The sequence below is a fragment of the Mastigoproctus giganteus genome, chromosome 10 (assembly GCF_048544385.1).
Source record: "Mastigoproctus giganteus isolate SK-2022 chromosome 10, ASM4854438v1, whole genome shotgun sequence".
NCBI lineage: Eukaryota > Metazoa > Arthropoda > Arachnida > Uropygi > Thelyphonidae > Mastigoproctus > Mastigoproctus giganteus.
Window position 1 is genome coordinate 125,103,415 of NC_143584.1, and position 23,944 is coordinate 125,127,358.

At 37.2% G+C, this 23,944-nt stretch overlaps 2 protein-coding genes across 3 annotated transcripts in view; one reads left to right on the forward strand and one right to left on the reverse strand.

The window, feature by feature from the left end:
• beta-PheRS (phenylalanine--tRNA ligase beta subunit) overlaps positions 1 to 21,628 on the reverse strand; it is a 333,270-nt gene extending 311,642 nt beyond the window's left edge. For both annotated transcript variants that reach the window (XM_090383545.1, XM_090383544.1), the window contains exons 1-2: positions 21,414 to 21,628; positions 13,744 to 13,799 (exon numbers count right to left, since the gene is read on the reverse strand). In XM_090383545.1, coding sequence (XP_090239671.1) covers positions 13,744 to 13,799; positions 21,414 to 21,471 — 114 coding nt within the window. In that variant the 5' untranslated portion in view covers positions 21,472 to 21,628. The remainder of the gene's footprint in view (positions 1 to 13,743; positions 13,800 to 21,413) is intronic.
• A 255-nt stretch (positions 21,629 to 21,883) lies between these two features.
• Positions 21,884 to 23,944, forward strand: part of Rrp6 (exosome component Rrp6) — a 260,374-nt gene continuing 258,313 nt past the window's right edge. The window contains exon 1 of the mRNA XM_090383738.1: positions 21,884 to 22,029. Coding sequence (XP_090239864.1) covers positions 21,892 to 22,029 — 138 coding nt within the window. The 5' untranslated portion in view covers positions 21,884 to 21,891. The remainder of the gene's footprint in view (positions 22,030 to 23,944) is intronic.

A 23,944-nucleotide genomic window follows, 5' to 3' on the forward strand; every position in this document is an offset into this window, starting at 1 on the left:
GCTTCTTGAAAAGATACTTTATTTTCAGTCTTGTATTTCTGTATTTTTTTTTTCTAACTTCCAGAGATCACAATCTTTGGAGTAGGCTGGATGATTACCCTTGCAATTAGGATACTGCGAAGTTTGTGCCTTGCATTCAGACTGAGTATGAGTTTTGCAACCGCAGTTTGGACATGTTGCATCTCCACGGCATGCCGTGGAGATGCAACATGTCCACGGCATGCCGTGGAGATGCCGTGGACATGTTGCATCTCCACGGCATGCTGTCTGGGAGTGTCAAAATTTCTGACATTTGTAGCATCTCAGAGGGTTCGGGATAAAGGGCCGAACACAACAGTTTAAATAGCCTGCTTTGACTGAGGATGGTAGATTCGATGAACTAAAGGTTAAAATTATGCTACGATGGGACTAAGGTACCATCTTTTCGTATCATGATTCTCTTGGCCCGAGTTACATTTTGATCCTTTAGTTCCTGAATTATTTCTTCCTCGGAAACGTTCAATAGGTCCCATTCACTGATCACTCCCTTGGAAGAATTCAGTGTGTTATGTGAAGTGACTTGAATTGGAATTCCACTTAAAGATGTAAGTTTTAACATGAGGTCAGAGGTCTCTATTACCAAGTCTCCAGACTGAAGACGTTTCACCATTTTTGGAGATGCTGCTGCATTTACAAGGCATTGTTGTATGATGAAAGGGGAGAGCTTGCTGACAGGTTGTGAAGACAGAGAATGGATGATCAGGAAAGCTGGAGGTTCCTGCTTGTTTCCATCCTTTTTTAGTCTTTTCGACAATGAGAAGTCATGATCGGTTTCGTGGTTGTCATGTTGAGAGCTCTTTAGCTCTAATTGTGGGAAATCATTAGTGTCCATGTTTACTCCTTTTAGCCCTGGGAGAAGGACTTTCTTCTCCCAGATTACCGACCCAGGCACGTGGCAGCAGCAGCGGTGCCACCAGTGACCAAGCGGTTATTAAGGTTAGTAGAGTGCGTTAGTATTTAATATAAATACTAAAGAAGAAAGGTGAGTTCCCTTTCTGGGTTCTTACGTAAGACTTTTTAAGCAAAGAACCACTTTAAGTGAAAAAAATAGCAGAAAAATGCACAACAAAAATAGAACTATATCACTTTCAAAGATCATTTTATGAGTCACAGAGAAAAATCGCTTGGCACTCGGGACCTAGGAACAGATGCATGTATACTTGGGTGTACACCAATGCTAGGAGCTTGGTAAATAAATTTGATGAATTTGAGGTATTGTTCAAAACATCAAAGGCACATATTGTTGGGATATCAGAGATGTGGTGTCACACAGATATAAGAAATGCAGAACTGGAATTTGGGGAGTACAACGTCTACAGAAAGGATGGACAGGATAGGAAGGGAGGAGGGGTTATGCTATTAGTTAAGAAACACATAAAATCCAAGGAAGTGAAGCCAGTCGACTTCGCTGGACAGTGCAGTGTTGAGTCAGTTTGGTGTGACATAAGCATTGGATGATAAAAATTGAGAGTAGGAGTATGCTATAGGCCTAATGACTCTGATGAGTATAATAAGTAACTGTACAGGGAAATAGAGTGGGCCAGTAAATCAGAGAGTCTTATAATGGGGGAGTTTAATTTCCCAGATATTGAGTGGAATTTGTGGGTTGGTCACTCACACACTAGCAAGGCTTTTGTGGATTTATTGGATGATTGTTTTCTACATCAGAATGTTCGGGAGGCAACTGGAGGGAGTAATACTCTTGATCTGATTATCAGTAGTGATTCTTCATGCATTAAGAATCTGCAGATAATGGAACCACTAGGTGGCAGGGATCACAGTGTGCTGAAGTGAAATTTACTCAAAGAGGTAACTACCATCGGGGTAAAGAGAAGAGTTTTTGCTTTCGTAAAGGCGACTACGATGGACTGAGACAGTATTTAAATTCTATACAGTGGGACCAACTGATGATGTTACCAACAGCAAATTCAAAATGGGAAGCATTCAAAGAACTTATGTTGGAAGCTACTAGGCTTTACATACCAATTAAGAAATATTGTTCAAGGTTTAGGCCTAAATGGATGTCAGATGAATCATGAGACATATGGCAGCGAAGAAAAATGCATAAGGATACATATAAATTAACATGTGACACAGAGGCATATGAAAGACATAAGCTGGTCTGTAACCAAGTTACAAAGGAGGTAAGGCAGGCGAAGGCAGATTACGAGAAATCTTTTGCAAAGGATGCAAAGAAAAACAGCAAAGAGTTCTTTACTTATGTAAATTCCAGAAGGAAGGGGGATGAATCAGATTGGTCCACTTGATATCAATGGTCCACTTCACACATGAGGAGTTATTCAGTGAGGGGAATGCCAGAGGTGTATTCAACTCTGGCAGTAAGCTAGAGAATCTTGTAATAACTGAGAGTAAAGTGGAGGAGAAATTGTTGAAGATAAATACAAGAAAGGCACCTGGGGTGGATGGGATCTATCCAGTTATATTAAAGGAGGCAGCAAAGGAAGTAAGCAAACCCTTAGCCATAATTATGAGAGCTTCCTTGGACTCAGGGGAAGTACCCATAGACTGGAGATGTGCAAATGTGACCCCAATTCACAAAGGAGGATCAAAGGTTGACACAAGTAATTATAGACCTGTGAGTTTAACTTCTGTTCCAGGAAAATTAATGGAGGCACAGATTAAAGAAGCACTGCAGGATCATCTAGACAAGACTTCAGTTATAGTTCGGACACAGCATGATTTTGTTAAGGGAAAGTCTTTTCTGACCAATTTGATTGGATACTATGATGCAGTCACAAAAGAACTGGATGCAGAGAATAACTTTGATATTATATATTTGGATCTTAGAAAGGCTTTTGATACTGTTGCACATGGAAGACTGCTGCACAAAATGGAACAGTGTGGCATTGGAGGCAAATTGCTGCTATGGATAAAGGGGTGGTTGAGGGGGGAGAAGACAGAGATTGGTAATCAATGGACACTGCTCATCGTGGACTAATGTTATTAGTGGAGTCCCTCAGGGTTTAGTGTTGGGTCCATTATTGTTTTCTGTATTTATAAATGATATTGACGATGGTATATTAGCATTAGCATTAGTAGAGGCATTTGATGCAAGAAAGCAAGCTTATGCAGCATCAGCCAAAAAAAATAATAATAAAAAAATAAAAAATTAAAAAAAAAAAATAAAAAATAACCACTTCCACTTCACCCCTCTGTTGGTTCGAAATACCTGTCCAGCTGAGCCTTAAACTAATTTAGGTTATCAACTTCCACGACAAGGGATGGAAGTCTGTTCCACCAACCTACCACCCGGTGGTTAAAGGAAAATTTCCTCACGTCTATCCTACACTGTCCTTCCTCAATTTGAATTTATGCCCTCTCAGGTGATTAGTCTGAGCAAGAGGAAGAATCCCATCAGCATTGAGCATGCTCAAACCATTCAAGGCTTTATACACCTCCATCAGATCACCTCGCTGGTGCCTAGTCTCCAGACACTGTAATTTGCAAAACTTAAGCCTTTCTTCGTAAGAGCACTCCTTTGTTCCATTCACTAATCTTGTTGCCCTTCTCTGTACTCATTCCAGCATCTCCACATCCTTCTTGAAATGAGGCCTCCAGACCTGAATACAGTACTCTAGGTGTGGCCTGACCGTTGCCTTATATAAGGGAATAATCACCTCCTTATCCCTGCTAGAAAAATTCCTGTATATCATTGACAAGACACCATGAGCTACTCTTGTAGCTCGTCTGCACTGCTCAGAGAACTTCATATCTGCCTGCACAATTACCACCAGGTGCTTTTCATTCTCCACCACTGTCAGTGTAGTACTGCAGAGTTGATACGTTGCTCTGGGGTTACTGTTTCCCATATGTAGTACTTTACATTTGTCAATGTTAAACTTCATTTGCCACCTCTCAGCCCATCTGCTCAACCTTTCCAGATCCTGTTGCAGTAGCATAGTGTCAGTAGTGTCCTTGACAGCCCTGCTAACCTTTGTTTCGTCTGCAAAAATGGACATTAAGCTTGATATACCATCATCAACATCATTTATAAATACAGAAAACAATAATGGACCCAATACTGAACCATGAGGGACTCCACTAATAACATTAGTCCACGATGAGCAGTGTCCATTGATTACCACTCTCTGTCTTCTCCGCCTCAACCACCCCTTTATCCATAGCAGCAATTTGCCTCCAATGCCACACTGCTCCAATTTGTGCAGCAGTATTCCATGTGCAACAGTATCAAAAGCCTTTCTAAGATCCAAGTATATAATATCAAAGTTATTCCCTGCATCCAGTTCTTTTGTGACTGATTCATAGTATCCAATCAAATTGGTCAGGCAAGACTTCCCCTTAACAAAACCATGCTGTGTGTGAGCTATAACTGAAGTCTTGTCAAGATGATCCTGGAGTGCTTCTTTAACCAGTGCCTCCATTCATTTTCCGGGAACAGAAGTTAAACTAACAGGTCTATAATTACTCGTGTCGCCCTTTGATCCTCCTTTGTGAATTGGGGTCACATTTGCTCATCTCCAGTCCATGGGTACTTCCCCTGAGTCCAAGGAAGCTCTCATAATTATGGGTTTGCTTACTTCCTCTGCTGCCTCCTTTAATATAACTGGATAGATCCATCCAACCCAGGTGCCTTTCTTGTATTTATCTTCAACAATTTCTCCTCCACTTTACTCTCAGTTATTACAAGATTCTCTAGCTTACTGCCAGAGTTGAATACACCTCTGGCATTCCCCTCGCTGAATAACTCCTCATGTGTGAATGTCGATGCAAAATATTCATTTAGTTTGTTAGCTACCTGAGCAGGATCATCAACAGTTGACCCATCGATATCAAGTGGACGAATCTGATTCATCCCCTTCCTTCTAGAGTTTACATAAGTAAAGAACTCTTTGCTGTTTTTCTTTGCATCCCTTGCCAAAGATTTCTTGTAATCTGCCTTCGCCTGCCTAACCTCCTTTGTAACTTGTATCTATCATAGGCTTCTGTGTCACGTGTTAATTTGTATGTATCCCATGCAATTTTCTTCTCTGCCATATGTCTCAATAGTTCATCTGACATCCACTTAGGCCTAAACCTTGAACAATATTTATTAGTTGGTATGAAAAGCCTAGTAGCTTCCAAGATAAGTTCTTTGAATGCTTCCCCTTTTGAATTTGCTGTTGCTAACATCATCAGTTGGTCCCACTGTATAGAATTTAAATACTGTCTCAGTCCATCGTAGTCGCCTTGCAGATAGGCTGCAAGAGTAGCTCATGGTGTCCTGTCAATGATATACAGGAATTTTTCTAGCAGGGATAAGGTGATTATTCCCTTGTATAAGGCAATGGTCAGTTCACACCTTGAGTACTGTATACAGGTCTATAGGCCTCATTTCAAGAAGGATGTAGAGCTGCTGGAACGAGTACAGAGAAGGGCAACAAGATTATTGAATGGAACAAAGGGTTGCTCCATTACAGTGTCTGGAGACTAGGCACCAGTGAGTTGGTCTGTTAGAGGTGTATAAAGCCTTGAATGGTTTGAGCGTGCTTAATGCTGATGGGATTCTTCCTCTTGCTCAGAATAATCACCTGAGAGGGCATAAATTCAGATTGAGAAAAGACAGATGTAGGATAGGTGTGCGGAAATTTGCCTTTAGCCAGCGGGTGGTAGGTTGGTGGAACAGACTTCCATCCCTTGTTGTGGAAGTTGATAGCTTAAATAAATTTAAGGCTCAGCTGGACAGGTATTTTGAAGAAACAGAGGGGTGAAATGGAAGTGTTTTTTTTTTTTTTTTTTTTTTTTTTTGGCTGATACTGCATAAGCTTGCTTTCTTGCATCATATGTCTCTACTAATGCTAATGCTAATATCAAGTGAAAGACAAGGACAATAATGACCAAGAATTGCCAACACCATCCGAAGTCAGCAGTGGAGAAAATAACAATACCTCGGAAAGAGGGAGGAAGGGGCCTGATACCTCCTGGCAGAACAATAGAAAACAGCAATAGTTAACCTGAAGGATTACTTTGAGAACAAAACAGCACCACTCCACCAGGCCGTAAGGAAGGTCGATAAGTGGTATACCCCACTCAAACTAAGAGTAGGCGCCTCCATAGCCAGGTGGGAAGGAGCAGCAGCACGTATCACATGCTTCTTGATTAGACTGGGGTTCGAGCCCTTCACCACCAAATACGGAGGATGCGGAAAGGTCAGGGAATGACCACCGCATATCCCAGAGCAATATGGCCTTAGTTGCTAATGCTCCTAAAAAACCAAATAACAACAAACCTAAGCGAGGAAACCTCTCCCGCCCAAACGGTACAAGAAACAAAGATAGAAAGATGGGCAAAGAAGACACTCCATGGCAGACACTACAATGACCTCCATCAAGATCACATAGATAACATTGCTTCCAATGCATGGCTCACAAGCGGGACACTTTTCACCGAGACTGAAGGATGCATGCTGGCCATCCATGACCAGGTAATCAACACCAGAAACTATAGAAAATACATCACAAAGGAGCCCAGAATGTCAGATGACCCATGTCGACGATGCCACTTGGCCTCAGAAATGATCCAACACATCACCGCTGCGTGCAAGGTGATCAACCAGACTGAGTACACTCATAGACACGACCAGGTAGACAGGATAAGTATAATACATCAGAAGCTAGCAAGGAAATACCAGTTGACCAAAGAAAGTGTACCATACTACAAGTACGAACCCCAGGCAGTACTAGAGACCCGACCCCACAAGCTGTACTGGGACCATGCCATAATAACAGATAAGACAATCTCGCACAACACACCGGACATAACCCTTGTGGACAAGATGGAAAAGGCTACCTACCTGATTGGCATAGCTGTGCTGAACACTAGCAATGTCCAGAAAACCCACGAGGAAAAAAATTAGGAAGTAAATGAACCTGAGACATGAGATCAAGAAGATGTGGCATATGCAAGAAGTATCAACCATCCCAATCATCGTGTCAACAACCAGTATGGTACCAAAGACATAGCAGCCTAGCAGCAATAGGTCTCCCAGAGAACACCTACAAGGAACTCCAGAAAGTCGCAATCCTGAACACCTGTAGGATAGTCAGAGATTTCCTCGACTGACAATAACACCAGACATTACAACCACCCTGTGTACTTGGTAGCAGTACCCGTCACGAAGTGGAAACCCCCAATCAGGGAGAAATAATATAAGAGCAACAATAATAATAATAATTTAATTATCCCTATTTTATGTTACACTTATTAGGAGATAATAGCAAAAAGAGAGGGAGAGCACATAAACCAAAGGCTTTTTAGGGGGCGTTCCCTTTTAAAAAGATATGAATAACAAAAATAGTTCTGAAATTATAATATTATTCAACAAATAAAATCCTAAACAAATTGGACATGTTTCTACATTTCATTATAGAGACCTTTAAAAACCAACCACATGTTATGTTGTTTACAACAGTACTTATAAATACATTATGAACACTTTTACAATTAGAATTTTCGTAATTCTATAAAAAATGAAGTGATTACAGAGTGTTACAAGCTTTTTTTGAACTATTCCTTTAACTTATTGGTAATGTATTTCCCCTATGTTTTTAAAGAATATATCCTGAATATATCCCTGGTGATATATTCAGCTAGAAGCTTCTTGAAATGGTTTAATGAAATTGCATGTTCGATATTTTCAGGAAGATTATTCCAGGTTTTAGAGCCTCTATATTTTACATTTTTTGTCCTATGACTTTTCTGAAAAGTGGAACCTTCAGGTTTCCTTAATTTCTTAAATTGTATATTTCTTCTTCTTCTTTTAGCATTAGCATAGGCATACGATGCAAGAAAGCAAGTTTACACAGCATCAGCAAAAAAAAAAAGTGCTTCGATTTCACCCCTCCGTTCGTTTCAAATACCTGTCCAGCTCAGCCTTAAATTTATTTAAACTATCAACTTCCACAACAGAAGATGGAAGTCTGTTCCACCAATCAACAACCTGCTGGCTAAAGGCAAACTTCTGCACATCTATCCTACAACTGTCTTTCCTCAATCTGAATTTATGCCCTCTCAGGTGATTATTCTGAGCAAGAGGAAGAATCCCATCGGCATTGAGTATGCTCAAACCATTCAAGGCTTTATACACCTGTATCAGATCACCTCGCCAGTGCCTAGTCTCCAGACACTGTAATTTTCAAAACTTAAGCCTTTCTTCATAAGAGCAACCCTTTGTTCCATTCACTAATCTTGTTGCCCTTCTCTGTACTCGTTCCAGCAGCTCTACATCCTTCTTGAAATGAGGCCTCCAGGCCTGTATACAGTACTCAAAGTGTGACCTGACCATTGCCTTATACAAGGAAATAATCACCTTATCCCTGTTAGAAAAATTCCTGTATATCATTGACAAGACACCATGAGCTACTCTTGCAGCCTATCTGCACTGCTCAGAGAACTTCATATCTGCCTGCACAATTGCCCCAGGTCCTTTTCATTCTCTACCACTGTCAGTGTAGTACCACAGAGTTGATACGTTGCTCTGAGGTTGCTGTTTCCCATATGTAGCACTTTACACTGTCAATGTTAAACTTCATTTGTCACCTCTCAGCCCATCTGCTCAACCTTTCTAGATCGTGTTGCAGCAGAATAGCGTCAGTAGTGTCCCTAACAACCCTGTCAACTTTGTATCATCTGCAAACTTGGATATTTTATAAATGATATTGATGATATACCATCATCAATATCATTTATAAAAACAGAAAACAACAATGGATCCACCACTGAACCCTGAAGGATTCCACTAATAACATTAGTTTACGATTGATTACCACTCTCTGTCTTCTCCCACTCAACCATCCTTTTATCCATAGCAGCAATTTGCCTCCAATGTCGCACTGCTCCAATTTGTGCAGCAGTCTTCCATGTGCAATAGTATCAAAAGCCTTTCTAAGATCCAAATATATGATATCAAAGTTATTCCTTGCATCCAGTTCCTTTGTGACCATATCATAGTATCCAATCAAATTGGTCAGACAAGACTTCCCCTTAACAAATCCATGCTGTGTCCGAGCTATAACTGAAGTCTTATCTAAATGATCCTGCAATGCTTCTTTAACCAGTGCCTCCATTAATTTCCCTGGAACAGAAGTTAAACTAACAGATCTATAATTACTTCTGTCACCCTTTGTGAATTGGGGTCACATTTGCACATCTCCAGTCCATGGGTACGTCCCCTAAGTCTAAGGAAGCTCTTGGACTCAGAGGAGGTACCCATGATTCTTAATGATTATGGCTAGGGGTTTGCTTACTTCCTTTGCTGCCTCCTTTATTATAACTGGAAAGATCCCATCCACCCCAGGTTCCTTTTTTATTTTATCTTCAACAATTTCTCCTGCACTTTCCTCTCAGTTATTACAAATCATCTAGCTCACTGCCAGAGTTTAGTTCACCTCTGGCATTCCCCTCCCTGAAAACTCCTCATGTGTGAATATAAATGCAAAATACTCATTAGCTACCTGAGCAGGATCAACAGTTGAACCATTGATATCCAGTGGACCAATCTGATTCATCCCCTTCATTCTAGAGTTTACATATGTAAAGAACTCTTTGCTGTTTTTCGTTGCATCCTTTGCCAAAGATTTCTCATAATTTGCCTTTGCTTGCCTAACCTCCTTTGTGACTTGGTTACAGACCAGCTTATATCTATCATAGGCTTCTGTGTCATACATGTCTCATTAGTTCATCTGACATCCATTTAGGCCTAAACCTTGAACAATATTTCTTAGTTGGTATGTAAAGCCTAGTAGCTTCCATGATTAATTCTTTGAATGCTTCCCATTTTGAATTTGCCGTTGGTAAGATCATCAGTTGGTCCCACAATAAAGAATTTAAATACTGTCTCAGACCTTCGTAGTCACCTTTAAGAAAGCAAAAACCCCCTCCCTTTACCCTTGATGGTAGTTACCGCTTTGAGTAAATCCCACTTCAGCACACTGTGATCACTGCCACCTAGTGGTTCCTTTATCTGCAGATTCTTAATGCATGAAGAATCACTACTGATAATCAGATCAAGAGTATTACTCCCTCCAGTTGCCTCCCGAACATTCTGATGTAGAAAACAATCATCCAATAAATAATCCACAAAAGCCTTGCTAGTGTGCGAATGACCAACGCACAAATTCCAGTCAATATCCAGAAAATTTAAAATCACCAATTATAAGACTCGCTGATTTACTGGCCCACTCTATTTCCCTGTACAGGTTTTTATTATACTCATCAGAGTCATTAGGCCTATAACACACTCCTACTCTCAATTTTGATTTCCCAGTGCTTAGGTCACACCAAACTGACTCGACACTGCATTGTCCAGCAATATCGACTGGCTGCACTTCCTTGGATTTTATGTGTCTTTTTAACTAATAGCATAACCCCTCCTATCCTTCCTGTACACATTGCACAACCCAAATTCCAGTTCTGCATTCCTTATATCTCTGATATCCCAACAATATCTGCCTTTAATGTTTTGACCAACACCTCAAATTCATCAAATTTATTTACCAAACTCCTAGCATTGGTGTACACACAAGTATACATGCACCTGTTCCTATTCTTAGCTACCCTAACACAAGCCATGTGTTTCCTTTTACTGCAATGACTCCCAGCAGTCTCTGAAATCCTCTGCATCTTATTTTCCAGCTGCCGCTCATTCCAATAGAAGCAGTGCAAGAATCACTTTCACTTTTCTTCTATTGTTATGAAAAAGGATCTGAAGAAAGAAGGAAAGTTTGTTGTTTTCAAAGCATTGTAGACAAAGACCGCCGCGGCTTTCCGTAGCAGTTGTAGATGATTAGGAGTCTTGCTTCCTTTGTATCTCAAACTCTCTGATGTATTCCAGGTAAAGCCTAAAATTGAACAAACACATTCATTTGAGAAGGGAGTTCATTCTTACAGGGTTTTCTTGGAAGGTGGTACCCCATAAGATGATTCCATAAGTGAGGTGAAGCTGAATTACAGAAAGGAATACTAGTCTGAGAAGGGAAGGAGACACCCAGGCAGAGGCTCGGGTGAGTATTCCCACTAGTGACGAAGTCTTCTTTTGTAAAGAGATCATTTTTTTTTATCCTAACTTAGCTTACCATCAAGCCAGATTCTTATATTTAGTGGTTTATAAGCAGAGATTTTGAGTTGAAGCTGGTTAGGGTCTTTATCTGTGATCAGAATGGAAATATCAACAGCATATGCTACTAGATAAAGAACAAATAGGATAGGTCTGAGAAGTGAGCCTTGAGGTACTCCCCTGAAGAAATAACATATGTCTGAATAAGACTGATTTGTTTTTACGACAAAGGCCAATCAGTAAGGTATGCTTCAAGGAGAAGGTTAATTTTCCCTCTCAAGCCAAGATTGTCAAGCAGAATTTTATGATTTATGCTGTTGAAAGCTTTAGATAGGTCTAGAAACTGTGCTATTGCATAGTGACCCTTTTCAAGACAGTCCATGATCCTAGAGCAGAAGTCAACAATTGTTAGGTCAGTGGATCCTTTTGAATGACAGGCATACTGTTGTTGATGAATAAGCTGATTGACTTCCAGGAAGCATGAATCTGCTATGAAGAATTTTTTCAAATAATTTTGCAAAAACTGAGAGTAGAGCTATTGGACGAAAGTTGTTGATAGAGTTGCAGTGTTTTCCCCTTGGAACAGGGACAATGACTGCTTTTTTTAAAATTGAGAAGGGAATTTACCAGATTGAAAGCGGAAATTGTAAATATACCTCACTGGTGGAATTGAGTTAAGGACCTTCTTCAGCAGAGCAGAAGATATTTCATCAAAGCCAGGAGCTCCCTTTTCTTTCAATTGATATCCTGCTTCTAAAATCTCTTGATCTGAGAGCGGAGCAAGAAAAAAGAGCTCTTGATTTTCCCTCTCAAGCCAAGATTGTCAGGCAGAATTTTGTTTCTGAGTACTTGGCATATTCTTTTGTTTCATTGTTTCTGGAGTCAAATTTGTCTTGAAATGGTTATTCACAATTGAGATAAAGTGGTTACAGAAGGCTGGGGCTTTTTCTTGGTCATCTGAAATGAGTACCTCAATTTCAACCACATCTCCAACTTAGCTCTGTGATTTCGGTTTCCTTCCAGGTAGTAGCTTGACCAAAACTGTCCACTTTTCCTTGCTTGTACTGATGCCTTTAAGTTGGGAATTATAGTATTTTCTTTTCTCTGATTGAATACTGTCGGTGACTTTGTTTCTGTATTTACTTTTATCTGTCTTGATTCGTGATACTCTAGCAATCCTTGCAAGTTTGTCCCTTTTCTTTAACATGTTACAAATTTTATTTGAGATAAATGGGCATAATTTCCCTCTTGACCTGGTGGTCTTATTATTCCTTGGGCTCCTGATATATGACACACATTTTTCATAACTATTTAGGATATGCTTAAAGAAGAAGTTCGTCACGATTTCAGGATCATTTGTAGCAAGCACCCCAACACATGAAGACTATTGGAGGGCATAACAGAGCTTGTTCAGAGAGTGTGGAGTGACATATCTGTAAGTGTGCATGATTGCTTCATTTTCAATTACCATTAAGATGGGATGATGATCAGAAATAGTAGCAACAAGTATTGCACAGATGAGAGAGAGTGACCCCCAATTTCGAAGTCAAGAAGGGAATTGTGGAATTCTCCCATTCTAGTTGGGATATTTCCATCAGTCAGAAGAGAGAAACTGTTGGAAGAAATCACATCTAGGTCGATCGAGGGAGATCGGTATAGACACCCAATCACCAAAGAGGCAATACAAACAGAAGTGAATTCACAAGCTTGATCAGGCAGATTTAAGATAGGAAAGGATAGTTCACTGAATTCATCGCAGATAATTGTGAACATAAATAGCAACTTGTCTCAGCTTTCAGAAATTGAAAAAAAAAGGGAGGGGGAGGCACTCTCATCACTTACCTTTCAGAATTTGTGCAACAAGTAAACAAGCTTTTTTTTTTTTTTTCTATGCAACTTATTTGTGGTGTACATAATAAACAATCTACCTTCTCACAGACCACAGTTTACATACATACTATTGGATTAATATATAGCCTAATTGCCAACAGTCAATTTTTCTTATTAACAGTTTTCATGCCTATTGTTTATGAGTCTCATCAAAAGGTCTAAGACTATTATTTTTTTTAAATTGCGGCATATAAAGCATATTTATAAATAGTCTCCTACAAAGTCGTTTTTCTCTCTAAGTATCTTAACATTCCTACCACTTATACAAACATCACTAGAAGTCTAATTATGAGTAGGCTAATTTCTATTGTTGCATTTTGTTGGAATGTCATCAAATCTTCATCTTTTCATCTTCATTTTGAGTTGGGGGGAAGGAAAAAAATCATGTGGAGAAAGATCAGAAGTGTTTTTTGGGCCAAAATTCTTGAATGGAGAATGTGGTGTGAAGGAGACTATCATAATGGAGAAACTACCCATTATTTTTAAACAGCTAAAAGCATTTACTCCTAACTAGAAGTATTAGTGCTAGCAAATTGATCCATTAATTAAAACTAAAACTTAAAAAAAATTTTAATTGTAGTTTTAGTTTTAATTTATTTCTTAAAATATTTTTACAGTACATAGCATGAGAAGAATATTTCAATTTTTGTATTAAATAGAAAAAAATTATCTTGTCACAGAAACTACCCTTTCATTTAGTTTTTTCAAAACTAAGTTAAAAATAAATACAAAGAGAAGCTTACCACTTCATCCAACTCAATGCCAAACTCAAAACACAGTTCACTGAATTCATCTTCAGCTATAAATGAAAAAATGAGATGAAATAATCTAATACATATATGGTAAACAAATTAAATAATAAATATATAAAACTATATCAACATGGAAAATGCAAAATATAGTACAGTCGATTCCGGTTAATTGGGACACATCGGGACTAGTGCATTTTGGCCCGATTAAGCGGCTGCCCCAATTATCCGAAGTTTCACGTTAAAAAAAAAGTTAAAAATACAATGGACCCCCGCTTTACAATTGGTTAACTATACAATCAAATCATGTTACAATGGAGTCACCTAAGTAAAGTACCCTTCACTATACGATGTGTAGTAAGCGCTGTTCATTGTGATCACGTTTGTGAATTGAATTTTAGTTCTATTAAACAACGATTCTAATTAGCGAAAATAGGAAGAATTTATCCACAGGCTATAAAAGTAAAGATATATTAAGCCAGATTTACCCTTTATTACCTTACAATTAAAAAATTAAATGATACATGAAAATCGGAATTAATACATACTGTAATATGTACATACTAACCAGTTGACATTTCTCTTCACTGACATTTGTGGGAGGGGGGGGGGGTTAAAATTCAAAACAGTAAAAAGATAAGCAATCAATAACAAAGAACACGGCACACACAAATTGCGAGTAACACGGTACGCGCAAGTGAGAAAGGAATAACAAGTTACGAATCTTTAAAAATAGGAATGAAGAGAAGATTATGAAAATTAATTTTTTTATATGATTGAAGATTCCATGGAAGTGTAAACACATTTTACCGTAATAACCCACAGAATCCCAGCTGTCAGTATTATCACAAATTCAATAAGATCGAGTTTACTATCCGTTTATGATAGATTGCGCTAAGAGAAAAGCCCAATAAACAGGTGACTGCTAATTGTTTTTATTGTTTTATGGTTGTGACCTCCAGAAATCGGACCGAACCACGTGGTATGGTTGGAGACAATCGTAGGGTAATCTCCAGTGCTGTGGTCTCCTGCCCCGATTAAACAGCATGTTGTCCCAATTAAGCAAAGTAAACCCTGGCTATTTTCTTGATTGGGTTCTGTTTTTTAAGATTTTCCCCAAATAAACGGCTGCCCCGATTAACTGGTGGCCCAAATAACTGGAATCCACTGTATATGCCATTTGGAGAGTGGGGACAGGGGAGCATTGTTGACTGCCCAAGGAATGACTGAGGACAGGAGTGCAGTCATACTCATTTTAATGTTTCAAAGATTTTTTTTTTTTTTTTGTAGTTGTTGGCGCATAAGCTTCTGTGGCCATAATGCACCTCCCAAGGTTTTTGCAGTACTTTGATCCAAGCCCGAGGCAGGATTCGAACCCACGACCTTTAGGTTGCTAGGCAGGCACTTTACTCACCCGGCTAGCCCGGTCGGCAGTTTCAAAGATCATGACAAGTTCCACTTATAAAATATTATACATATCATATGATGCAGGGTGGCACTTGGCAGGTGCAAGAAGAGCATCATAATTTGGGACAGCCCACACTTTTTTTTTATTATTATTATTTTCCCACTACCTTGCCTGTCTGTCCTTGAGAACATGACCAAAAATCAGGTTGCACACTGCCCAGGTCAATATACATGCTGTATATCAATTCAAATAATCATTTTCACTAGCAATGCAAACAAGAATGGATAGTGACAAGACAGTCACTATCCATTCTTGATAATTTAAAAAATTAAAAAAATGTTAATAAAAAAATTTAATTTTTTTTAATTTAAAAAATTAATAAATTTTTATTTATTAAAAATAAATATTTTTATTTATTTTTAATAAAAAAAATAGCTTAAAAGGATAGGTCCATCTAGTGAAAAAATTAATTTTTAGTATTTATTATAGCAGTGATTAAGCTCAGATAGAATAAAAAGACAGATATGAACTGAAACTTTTGCTTCAGAAATGCATATTTTCCTACTGCATACGATGCTCATTATTTTATTCAGTTGAAGAAAATAAACATTGGAAATATGTATTTGAAGTCTTTACAATGGAAATAGTTTTAATAAAGTAGGTGCGTAATAACTTAAAGCTAAATAGAGAATAAATACTCTGATTTATTGAAAATTCAATTTATCTAATTTTATTAAAACTAAGTTATTATATAGGCAAAACCACAAGAATACTGTCTTGATATATTGTTTTACAACTAAAAACTTTTAACTAGATGTTTTTTAATAAAACTTTTATAACTATACTGTATTAAAAATTGTAAACATAAACACTTACACTCACTTTGTTTAAAGTATTTGGCGAAAAAGGCCTGGTGCATTTTCATCATTGATTACTGTTACAACAAAAGAGGCCTGATGTAGCCAAGTGTTCAGGAGCGAGGGTGCATAGCACGCGTTCCTTGAGTGGACCGGGGTTCAAGCCCGTGACTACTAAATGCGATAAATATTTGTACTGACGATTTATTGTAAACTCTACTGACTTGGTTGTCGTGCCGGAGTATAAACAGAAAAAATTTAAAAAATGGAATCAATATGGAATCTGGATATTTCCAGATTCCTATTGAATCCTATAAACACAATTTATTGCAAGGAAGTTATTTTCTATTGCATTAGGACGCCACCTTCAATAAATGTATATGCAGTTACCTTCCATGCTTCCTGGCAAGTAAGCACATTTATTACTTCTTCAGATCATGTTTTTCAATATCAAAATCAACATTTACAAAATTGTGAGATGAACCCACTTCATTAACACCAAAGCAGAAATAACAGCCTTCCAGGTATCACCTAGAACATTTACATCCTCTTCTCCTTCTACAACAGAATTTGTTCTTGAAAAATCCAGCTAACCTGAAACAATTTGCAACTGTTTAGAAAAGGGTGTAATGTGGTTATTCATAATGAAATAATTAAATGTGAATAATGCTAATTAAACCACATGAATTGCTGTTATAAAGTGAATTTTATCCAAAAAAAGTATTACATTAAGTAAGTTAAACCACACAACAGACATAATTGCCAATATTTCCTGATTCCAAATTAAATCCTATCAACAGGACTAACCAGGAAAGATTTGACAGCTGTTTTTAAATCCACAGGGCAGAAGAAGGTCTTCTACATGTAAGGAATACAAAAATACCTGTTTTTCTATGGAATCTAGAACGTTATTAAGTAGTTCAGAGTTTAACTTAACGCAATATTTTTTGCACCCAATAACAACAATTCATATAAGTTATTCAGTGTTAATCACATTTAATTAATGCACAACTGCGTTTTTAGTAACAGAATGATGTGCTTTGTTATTAATTCTTGTAGCTTTTTATAAATTTATTCCAGGGTAATTTCATTTTCTTTTTCTTGGATGCATTTCTGTATGAGTGACTTGCTTGCCATATTTTTTCTTAAAATTCTGATTAATTCCTCAGAGGCTGAAGCTGTGATGTGGTTTTTGACAGCCAGAATTTAACTGAAATAGCAGTTAATGTTGGAATAACATTGCAACCTTGGCTTATCAGTAAAAAATTATTTTTCTTTTTTTATCCACAATGAGGCAATCTAAGTAACCATTTTAAAAAAAGAAGAAATTCTGCATCATCCAGGCATTATGGTTTACAACATGCAACACACAGACACTGGCAAAACATAGTAACCTCAAAGATTTTAGTCATTAGAGAAGATAGTTTCTCTCTTTCATTCATGTTGCTATCAAGGAGAGTTAATAGTTATGTACTATGCTTATTCCCATGACAAGACTCGCCTTTCAAAGTCATCGTAATTTCAAGAAAGCAAACAAACTTTTAAAATAAACCTGTTTTATCTGTGTTTGATACATAATTTAGATTGTAATACTTCAGGTAAATTTTTACAGTATTCATTACAGAGCTAAGCACTAACATTTGAACTTTCTCTACAATTGTTTTTTAAAATGTCTTTTTTTTTCCCCTTTGGAAATTTACTGGAAATCTACAACTTGTTTTAATTCTTCACAACTAAGATTTTTAGTAAATCGTTCAGGCCTATTTACAAATTAGTGAATATTCTGGATCACCACCGAATGTTCAGTTAAAAAAAACCAAACAAACAAACATGAATACACATTGGTGTATAGCTGAATAACCTGCATTTTACTGCAAAGCAACATTGCCTTTATAGATGTGCTGGCACAGTTGCTCCAGATAAATTTTTACAGTATTCATTACAGAGCTAAGCATTAACATTTGAAGTTTCCCTACAATTGTTTTTTTAAAATGACTTTTTTTTTGTCTTTGGAAATTTACTGGCAATCTACTAATTGTTTTAATCCTTCATAACTAAGATCTTTAGTAAATTGTTCAGGCCTATTCACAAATTAGTGAATATTCTGGATAACCACTGAATGTTCAGTTAAAAAAAAAAAAAACATATGAATACACATTTGTGCATAGCTGAATAACCTGCATTTTACTGCAAAGCAACATTGCCTTTATAGATGTGCTGGCACAGTTACTCCAGGGCAAAACAAACACAATCATCCACAGACCAATGCAATTACTATTGGTCCAGAACCCCTATGACCTTATTTCTCAAGTTCTAAAAATATCTGCACCAGGGGCCCCAGATTACTTAAATCCAACATTTCTGCCAAGGACTGGATTTGTTTTAACTAATTCTTATTAGCTGAATTTGTTGAGTGTTAGGAAGAATCACAAATTTAGCAGCAATTATTACTTCTTTTCACCCTTTCCTATAGCCTAAATGGTTAATTTTTATCTCCAACTGGCAATGTCTAGTTTTTTGGTGTGTGAGAGAAAGATCATAGCCAACAGAACTGAGGAAACGAGATTATACACTAACTGATCTAGATGCCTCCTGGAGAGTTACCAGGAGGTTTCTTCCAGTAGACTGTCTAGAGCGGTGTTTCCCAACGTGGGTCCCACGCCCCACATGAGGGAAATTTGATTGTTCAGGGGGGCAATTCAAAAATATGATGAGCAACAAAAATGGCTGCTTAAAATTGATGAAAGATGAGAATCCAGAAATGCTTCTTGTGCATTGTGTTATTCATAGGGAAAACTTGGTAGCTAAAAATATTTCGCCTGTTCTTCATGAAGTACTAAAATCAGTTATATTATAAAGTGTGTCAATGCCAAATGTGAGCGTCTCTTCAAGCTTTTTTGTGAAAAACAAAATGCAGACCATGTGAGACTTTTACTTCACACTGAAGTAAGGGGCTCTCGAAAGGGAACTGCTTGAAAAGATTTATGGAACTATTTGATACTATTAGTGACTTTTTAAGTGAAAAACCTGAAATGAAGCATCTGTTAACGGTCGATGGTAAAGCATTTGTGAGTTATTTAGCCGATATCTTTGAAAAACTAAATATATTAAATAAACAACTTCGAGGAACAAATAAAACTCTCGTCGATGCAAAAGCGAAGATATTTGGTTTCATTACATTTATTGAATTATGTCAAAAATATATTTGTAACAAAAATTTTGAACACGTTGGCTGCAAAAATGTGAAGTGACTGATACCGCTGTACTTGTTATTGTCGATCATCTGAAAATTTAAAAGAAAGGTTTTCTGATTTAAAACAAATTGATTTTCCAACCTGGATGATGCAACCAATGTTAGTGGATTTGTCTGATGTATCAATGCAGTACCAAGAAGAACTCTCAGAAATGCAAAATGATGAGTCAGTTAAAACTTTATTCAATATAAAAGGAGCGATGGCATGGTTTTGGGATGAAACAAAAATTAAATACCCAAATTCAACCAACTTTGCAAGAGAGCTATTGTTACATTTTTCCATCTTCATATTTAGCTTAATGTGGATTTAGTGCCATAAATGATTTGTTACTAAAGAAAAGAAATCGACTGGATATCACAAAACGGGGAGACTTGAGACTTAAGCTGACTAAATTGGAGCCCAATATAAAATCTCTCTCTCTGCGGCAAGCACCAAGCACAAGGGTCTCACTATATTTAGTCCACTCATCTAGAAGTGACTTCACATGGAATGTTGAAATTATTAAACAATTAAATAATAATTACTAAAAATTAAAATATTATAGAAAAATCTTTCATATAAATTATTTTGTACTTGAATTTTAGTTGTCTATTATATGTTTTGAAAATTTACTGTTTTTTTTTCTTAATTTCCTAATGATTTCTTCCTAAAACCTAAGTCTTGTGTCCTGAACAAGTTGTAATTAGGCTTCATTTAGGGAATAATTCAAATTTTTGAATATAAAAAATATGTATATCTGTGTTTCCCAATGTTACATAGGGGGGCATCAGAATTTTAGAAAGACTTAGGTGGGGCATGGTGAAAAAAAGGTTGGGAAACACTGGTCTAGAGGCTAGCCTGCAAAAACCATTGCAGAGCTGTTTCTTTGAAATGTAAGGAATACTAGTTCTCGACATGCTGCCCATCATAACCTAAAAAGGCATCATAAATTATGCCTTTGAGTGGAGAAATCCATGTTTAGTCTCTAGAGCAAAGCTGCCTCAAAACCATGGATTTCACCACTTTAAACCTAGGTACCCAGGTATAAGCAGTTGGTTGTTGCTGAATGATGGGACTGCACCAAAATTTGGTCCACATAACTCACAAGTGAGGTCTGGATATCAGTTCCATCAGAGTTTTAGACTCCAAGGTAGCAAGCCCTAGGTCATACCTGGAAGAATGTCTGATATCCTGAGGGCCAATTCTACATCAAAGTCTGACATATGGATGGAGGAGGGGAGACTGAGAAAGAAATACTATAACAAAATGTTTATCAGTATATTGTATATTTAAATTGAATGTATTCTAGCACTAGTTAGCCTATAATGTTGAAATCTCGACTTATCTAATTATATTACTATTAGTAGTGGCAAATGATGCAAGAAAGCAAGTTTATACAACATCAGCCAAAAAAAAAAAAAAAACACCCATATCATCTATCCATCCCTGAATTTATTCAAACCACAGACATTCGCATCAACACATGGAAGTTTGTTCCAACAATCAACTACCAATGGCTGAAGGCAAACTTCCACACATCTACCCTCTGACCAACCTTCCTCAAACTGAATTTATGACCCCTCGTGTGTGTAGTCTGAGCAAGAGGAAGAATGCTGTCAGCACTGAGCTTACTCAATCCATTCAAAGTCTTAAACACCTCAGTCAGATCATGCAGGTACCTAGTATCCAGATGTTGCAATTTGCAGAATTGAAGCCTTTCTTGGTAAAGTGCCTTTTCTTCCCCTCACCAATCTCGTTGTCCCTCTCTGTACCTGTTCCAATAGATCTACATCATTCCTAAAATGTGGCATCCAGACCTTTATACAGTACTCAAGATACAGCCTAACCATTACCTCATATAATGAGATAATCACTTCCTTATTCCTGCTTGCAAAATTCCTGTATATCATTGACAACCCCATTAGCTTTCCTGGCGGCCTGTCTGCACTGCTCAGAGAACTTCATATCTGACTGCACAATTACCTCCATCTCTTCATTTACCACTACCCTGAGTGTAGTATCACACAGCTGGTACGCTAGTCTTGAATTATTACTACCCACATGCAATAAATATTGCATGTGGGGAGTAGTAACAGTAGTAATACAATAAATATTAATTATTTCATAATAATTCATTAGTTTTCTCTAATTCAAAACTGTACTTACAATATGACTTGCCCAAACCCTGATGGAGTATATCTCGTTTAATACCAATTACCGGCATATCAAGTTTTTCTTATATTACAGTTTAATCTGATATTTACAAAGTTTGTGAAGTTAAGTTTAAAAAAAAATCATTTGCGGGATGAATGCAATAAGCATATAAATCAAGCAATATGCATCCTGTAATTAATTACCGTCAACAAACACTATACAAAATATTTTCATCGTAACACACACGTTGATTATAAAATAGGCGGAACATATGTCCCTATATTATCGTATTTTTCTTTCTACTATCTTTAAATGATGAAAATAAACTTTATTGTACATTTTTAAAAAGTATATAGTTAAATTATAATTAGGTATTTTATTATTAGCATATCTAATATGCTGTGAAGTGTTTACTTAATTAATTTAATAATTATAACAAATAGTTTTAAATTTTCTTGAGGGCGCTTCATGTTCTTAGTGTATGGCGACCATGGAGTGTACGCAAATGGATGGAACTCAGAAATTAGAAGTGGACAAACGTTTCAGTGAAATTCAAGACATTACATCTACGTACGATTGCATTGATGGAATTCTTCCAGGATACTCAGACGTTAGTCTGTATTCAAAGGTGAGTAATATCTTTTAAAAAGGAATAAAAGATTATTACACAATTGCCATACCAGGTCCGCCATTGCACAGCCCCAGCTACTAGTTTGTAATGGTTAATTAATTAAAGATCACGTGGGGACCGTAAAATAATCGAAAAACTACTCACTTCCACAACAGCAGATGAAAGTTTGTTCCAACAATCACATCGCCCGGGCTGAAAGCAAATTTTCTTACCTAGAGTAAGGGTGCCATCACCAGTTAGTTTATTCAAGCAATTTAAAACCCCCTTAACTCAGCGTTAGTCGCAACGTTTTGGAACACGAGTGAAATGGGTAGCCTGACAGGCCTCAGATTTTAATTTAATAGTTGATAAGAGTAGAGTGTTCGGTTGTTTGTTATTTGGTTTTTAGGAGCATTAGCAACTAAGGCCATATTGCTCCTGGGATATGCGGTGGTCAATCCTTGACCTTTCCGCATTCTCCTTATTTAGTGGTCACGGGTTCGAATCCCGGTCTAATCAAAAAGCGTGTGCTACGCACTGCTGCTCCTGCCCACCTGGCTCCGGAGGCGCCTGAAAATGTTCGGTTTTTTTTTTTAAATTGTGCTTGGAATGTACTAATCTGTTGTTATGGAAGTTGATAGCATAAATTCGAGGAGGAACTGGACAAACTTTTAGAGGGAATGAATGTGTGAAATTTTTTTTTTTTTTTTTTTCCCGGCTGATGCTACATAAGCTTGCTTTCTTGCATCACATGCCTCCACTACCCCTTTTACAAGTAATTGAAGTGCTCGTTAATTTTATTTTTTTCGTTTTTTAATATTTGAAAATTTTGCAATTTTTTTTTTTTTTTTTTTTTTTGGCCACTGAAATACCGATTAATTTTAATGGACAAAAAAATCAGCGCATGCAAGACTAAAGACTATTAATTAAGAAGGTACAAAAGTACCTTCTTAATAATGCAGGTTACTATGATTAAATATTTTAATTTTAATTATTTGTTTTTTTTTTCATTTTTGCCCCTGAATATGAATATTTTTTTCTCTTTACTATCTTTCTTTCTTGTTTCTCTCTCTCACACACACATGCACACACGTTTTTGTTTCTAAAATGTAAGTGGTTCCTTTCATTAGCAGAAAAATATCAAAATCTTACTCCCCCTCCCCTCAGTAATATGAAACATAAAAGTTATACCTTTCATGTGTGAGGTTATGTCTAGTACAGGTGATGCATGGAAATGGGTGATTGTTAAAACTCAGTAATTAAATAAAGAATTTGTATTTGCCAAAGTACAAATATGCCATCTTAAGGTACATAGCATACCATTTACTTTTTGAAAATGATATCCTCAAAGTGACCTGTCCCTCTGCCTGTGCAGAGAGGTAGGTCACCTGGAGGCATTCTTCTAAGTGTTTTCCATGGCAGGGCATACATAGCATCTTCAAGGGAATTCCAGTAATTTCTTCACAAATTCTTTCTCTCAGTTCTTCAGTATTGTGTGATAAATGTACACCTTGCGTCTTTAAGTGTCCCCATAAAAAAAAAAAAAAAAAAGTCATGGAACTTGCAGGCCAAGTAATGTCACCATTCATGGTGATGATGATATGATTATTGGCATATCATCACCAAGATGCCAATGGTCCATTGACATCCTGGTGGTAGGAGACATCACGATTGTTACCCCTCCATTAACATCATCAAAATAATATGGGCCAGTAATACTGCAAGATGAAATTACACACTGCGCCATTATCTGGTCACTGCAATGGTTGCTGATGGAATTGGCAAGGTTTTCTTCCGACCAATAACAAAGTTTTTTTTTTTTTTTTTTATTCACAAAACTGTTTAGATGAAAGTGAGCATCACTAGACATACATAGATTGTGAATAAAGTCTTCACCACCATCCATTTGAATTAGCATTTCATGACAAAAATT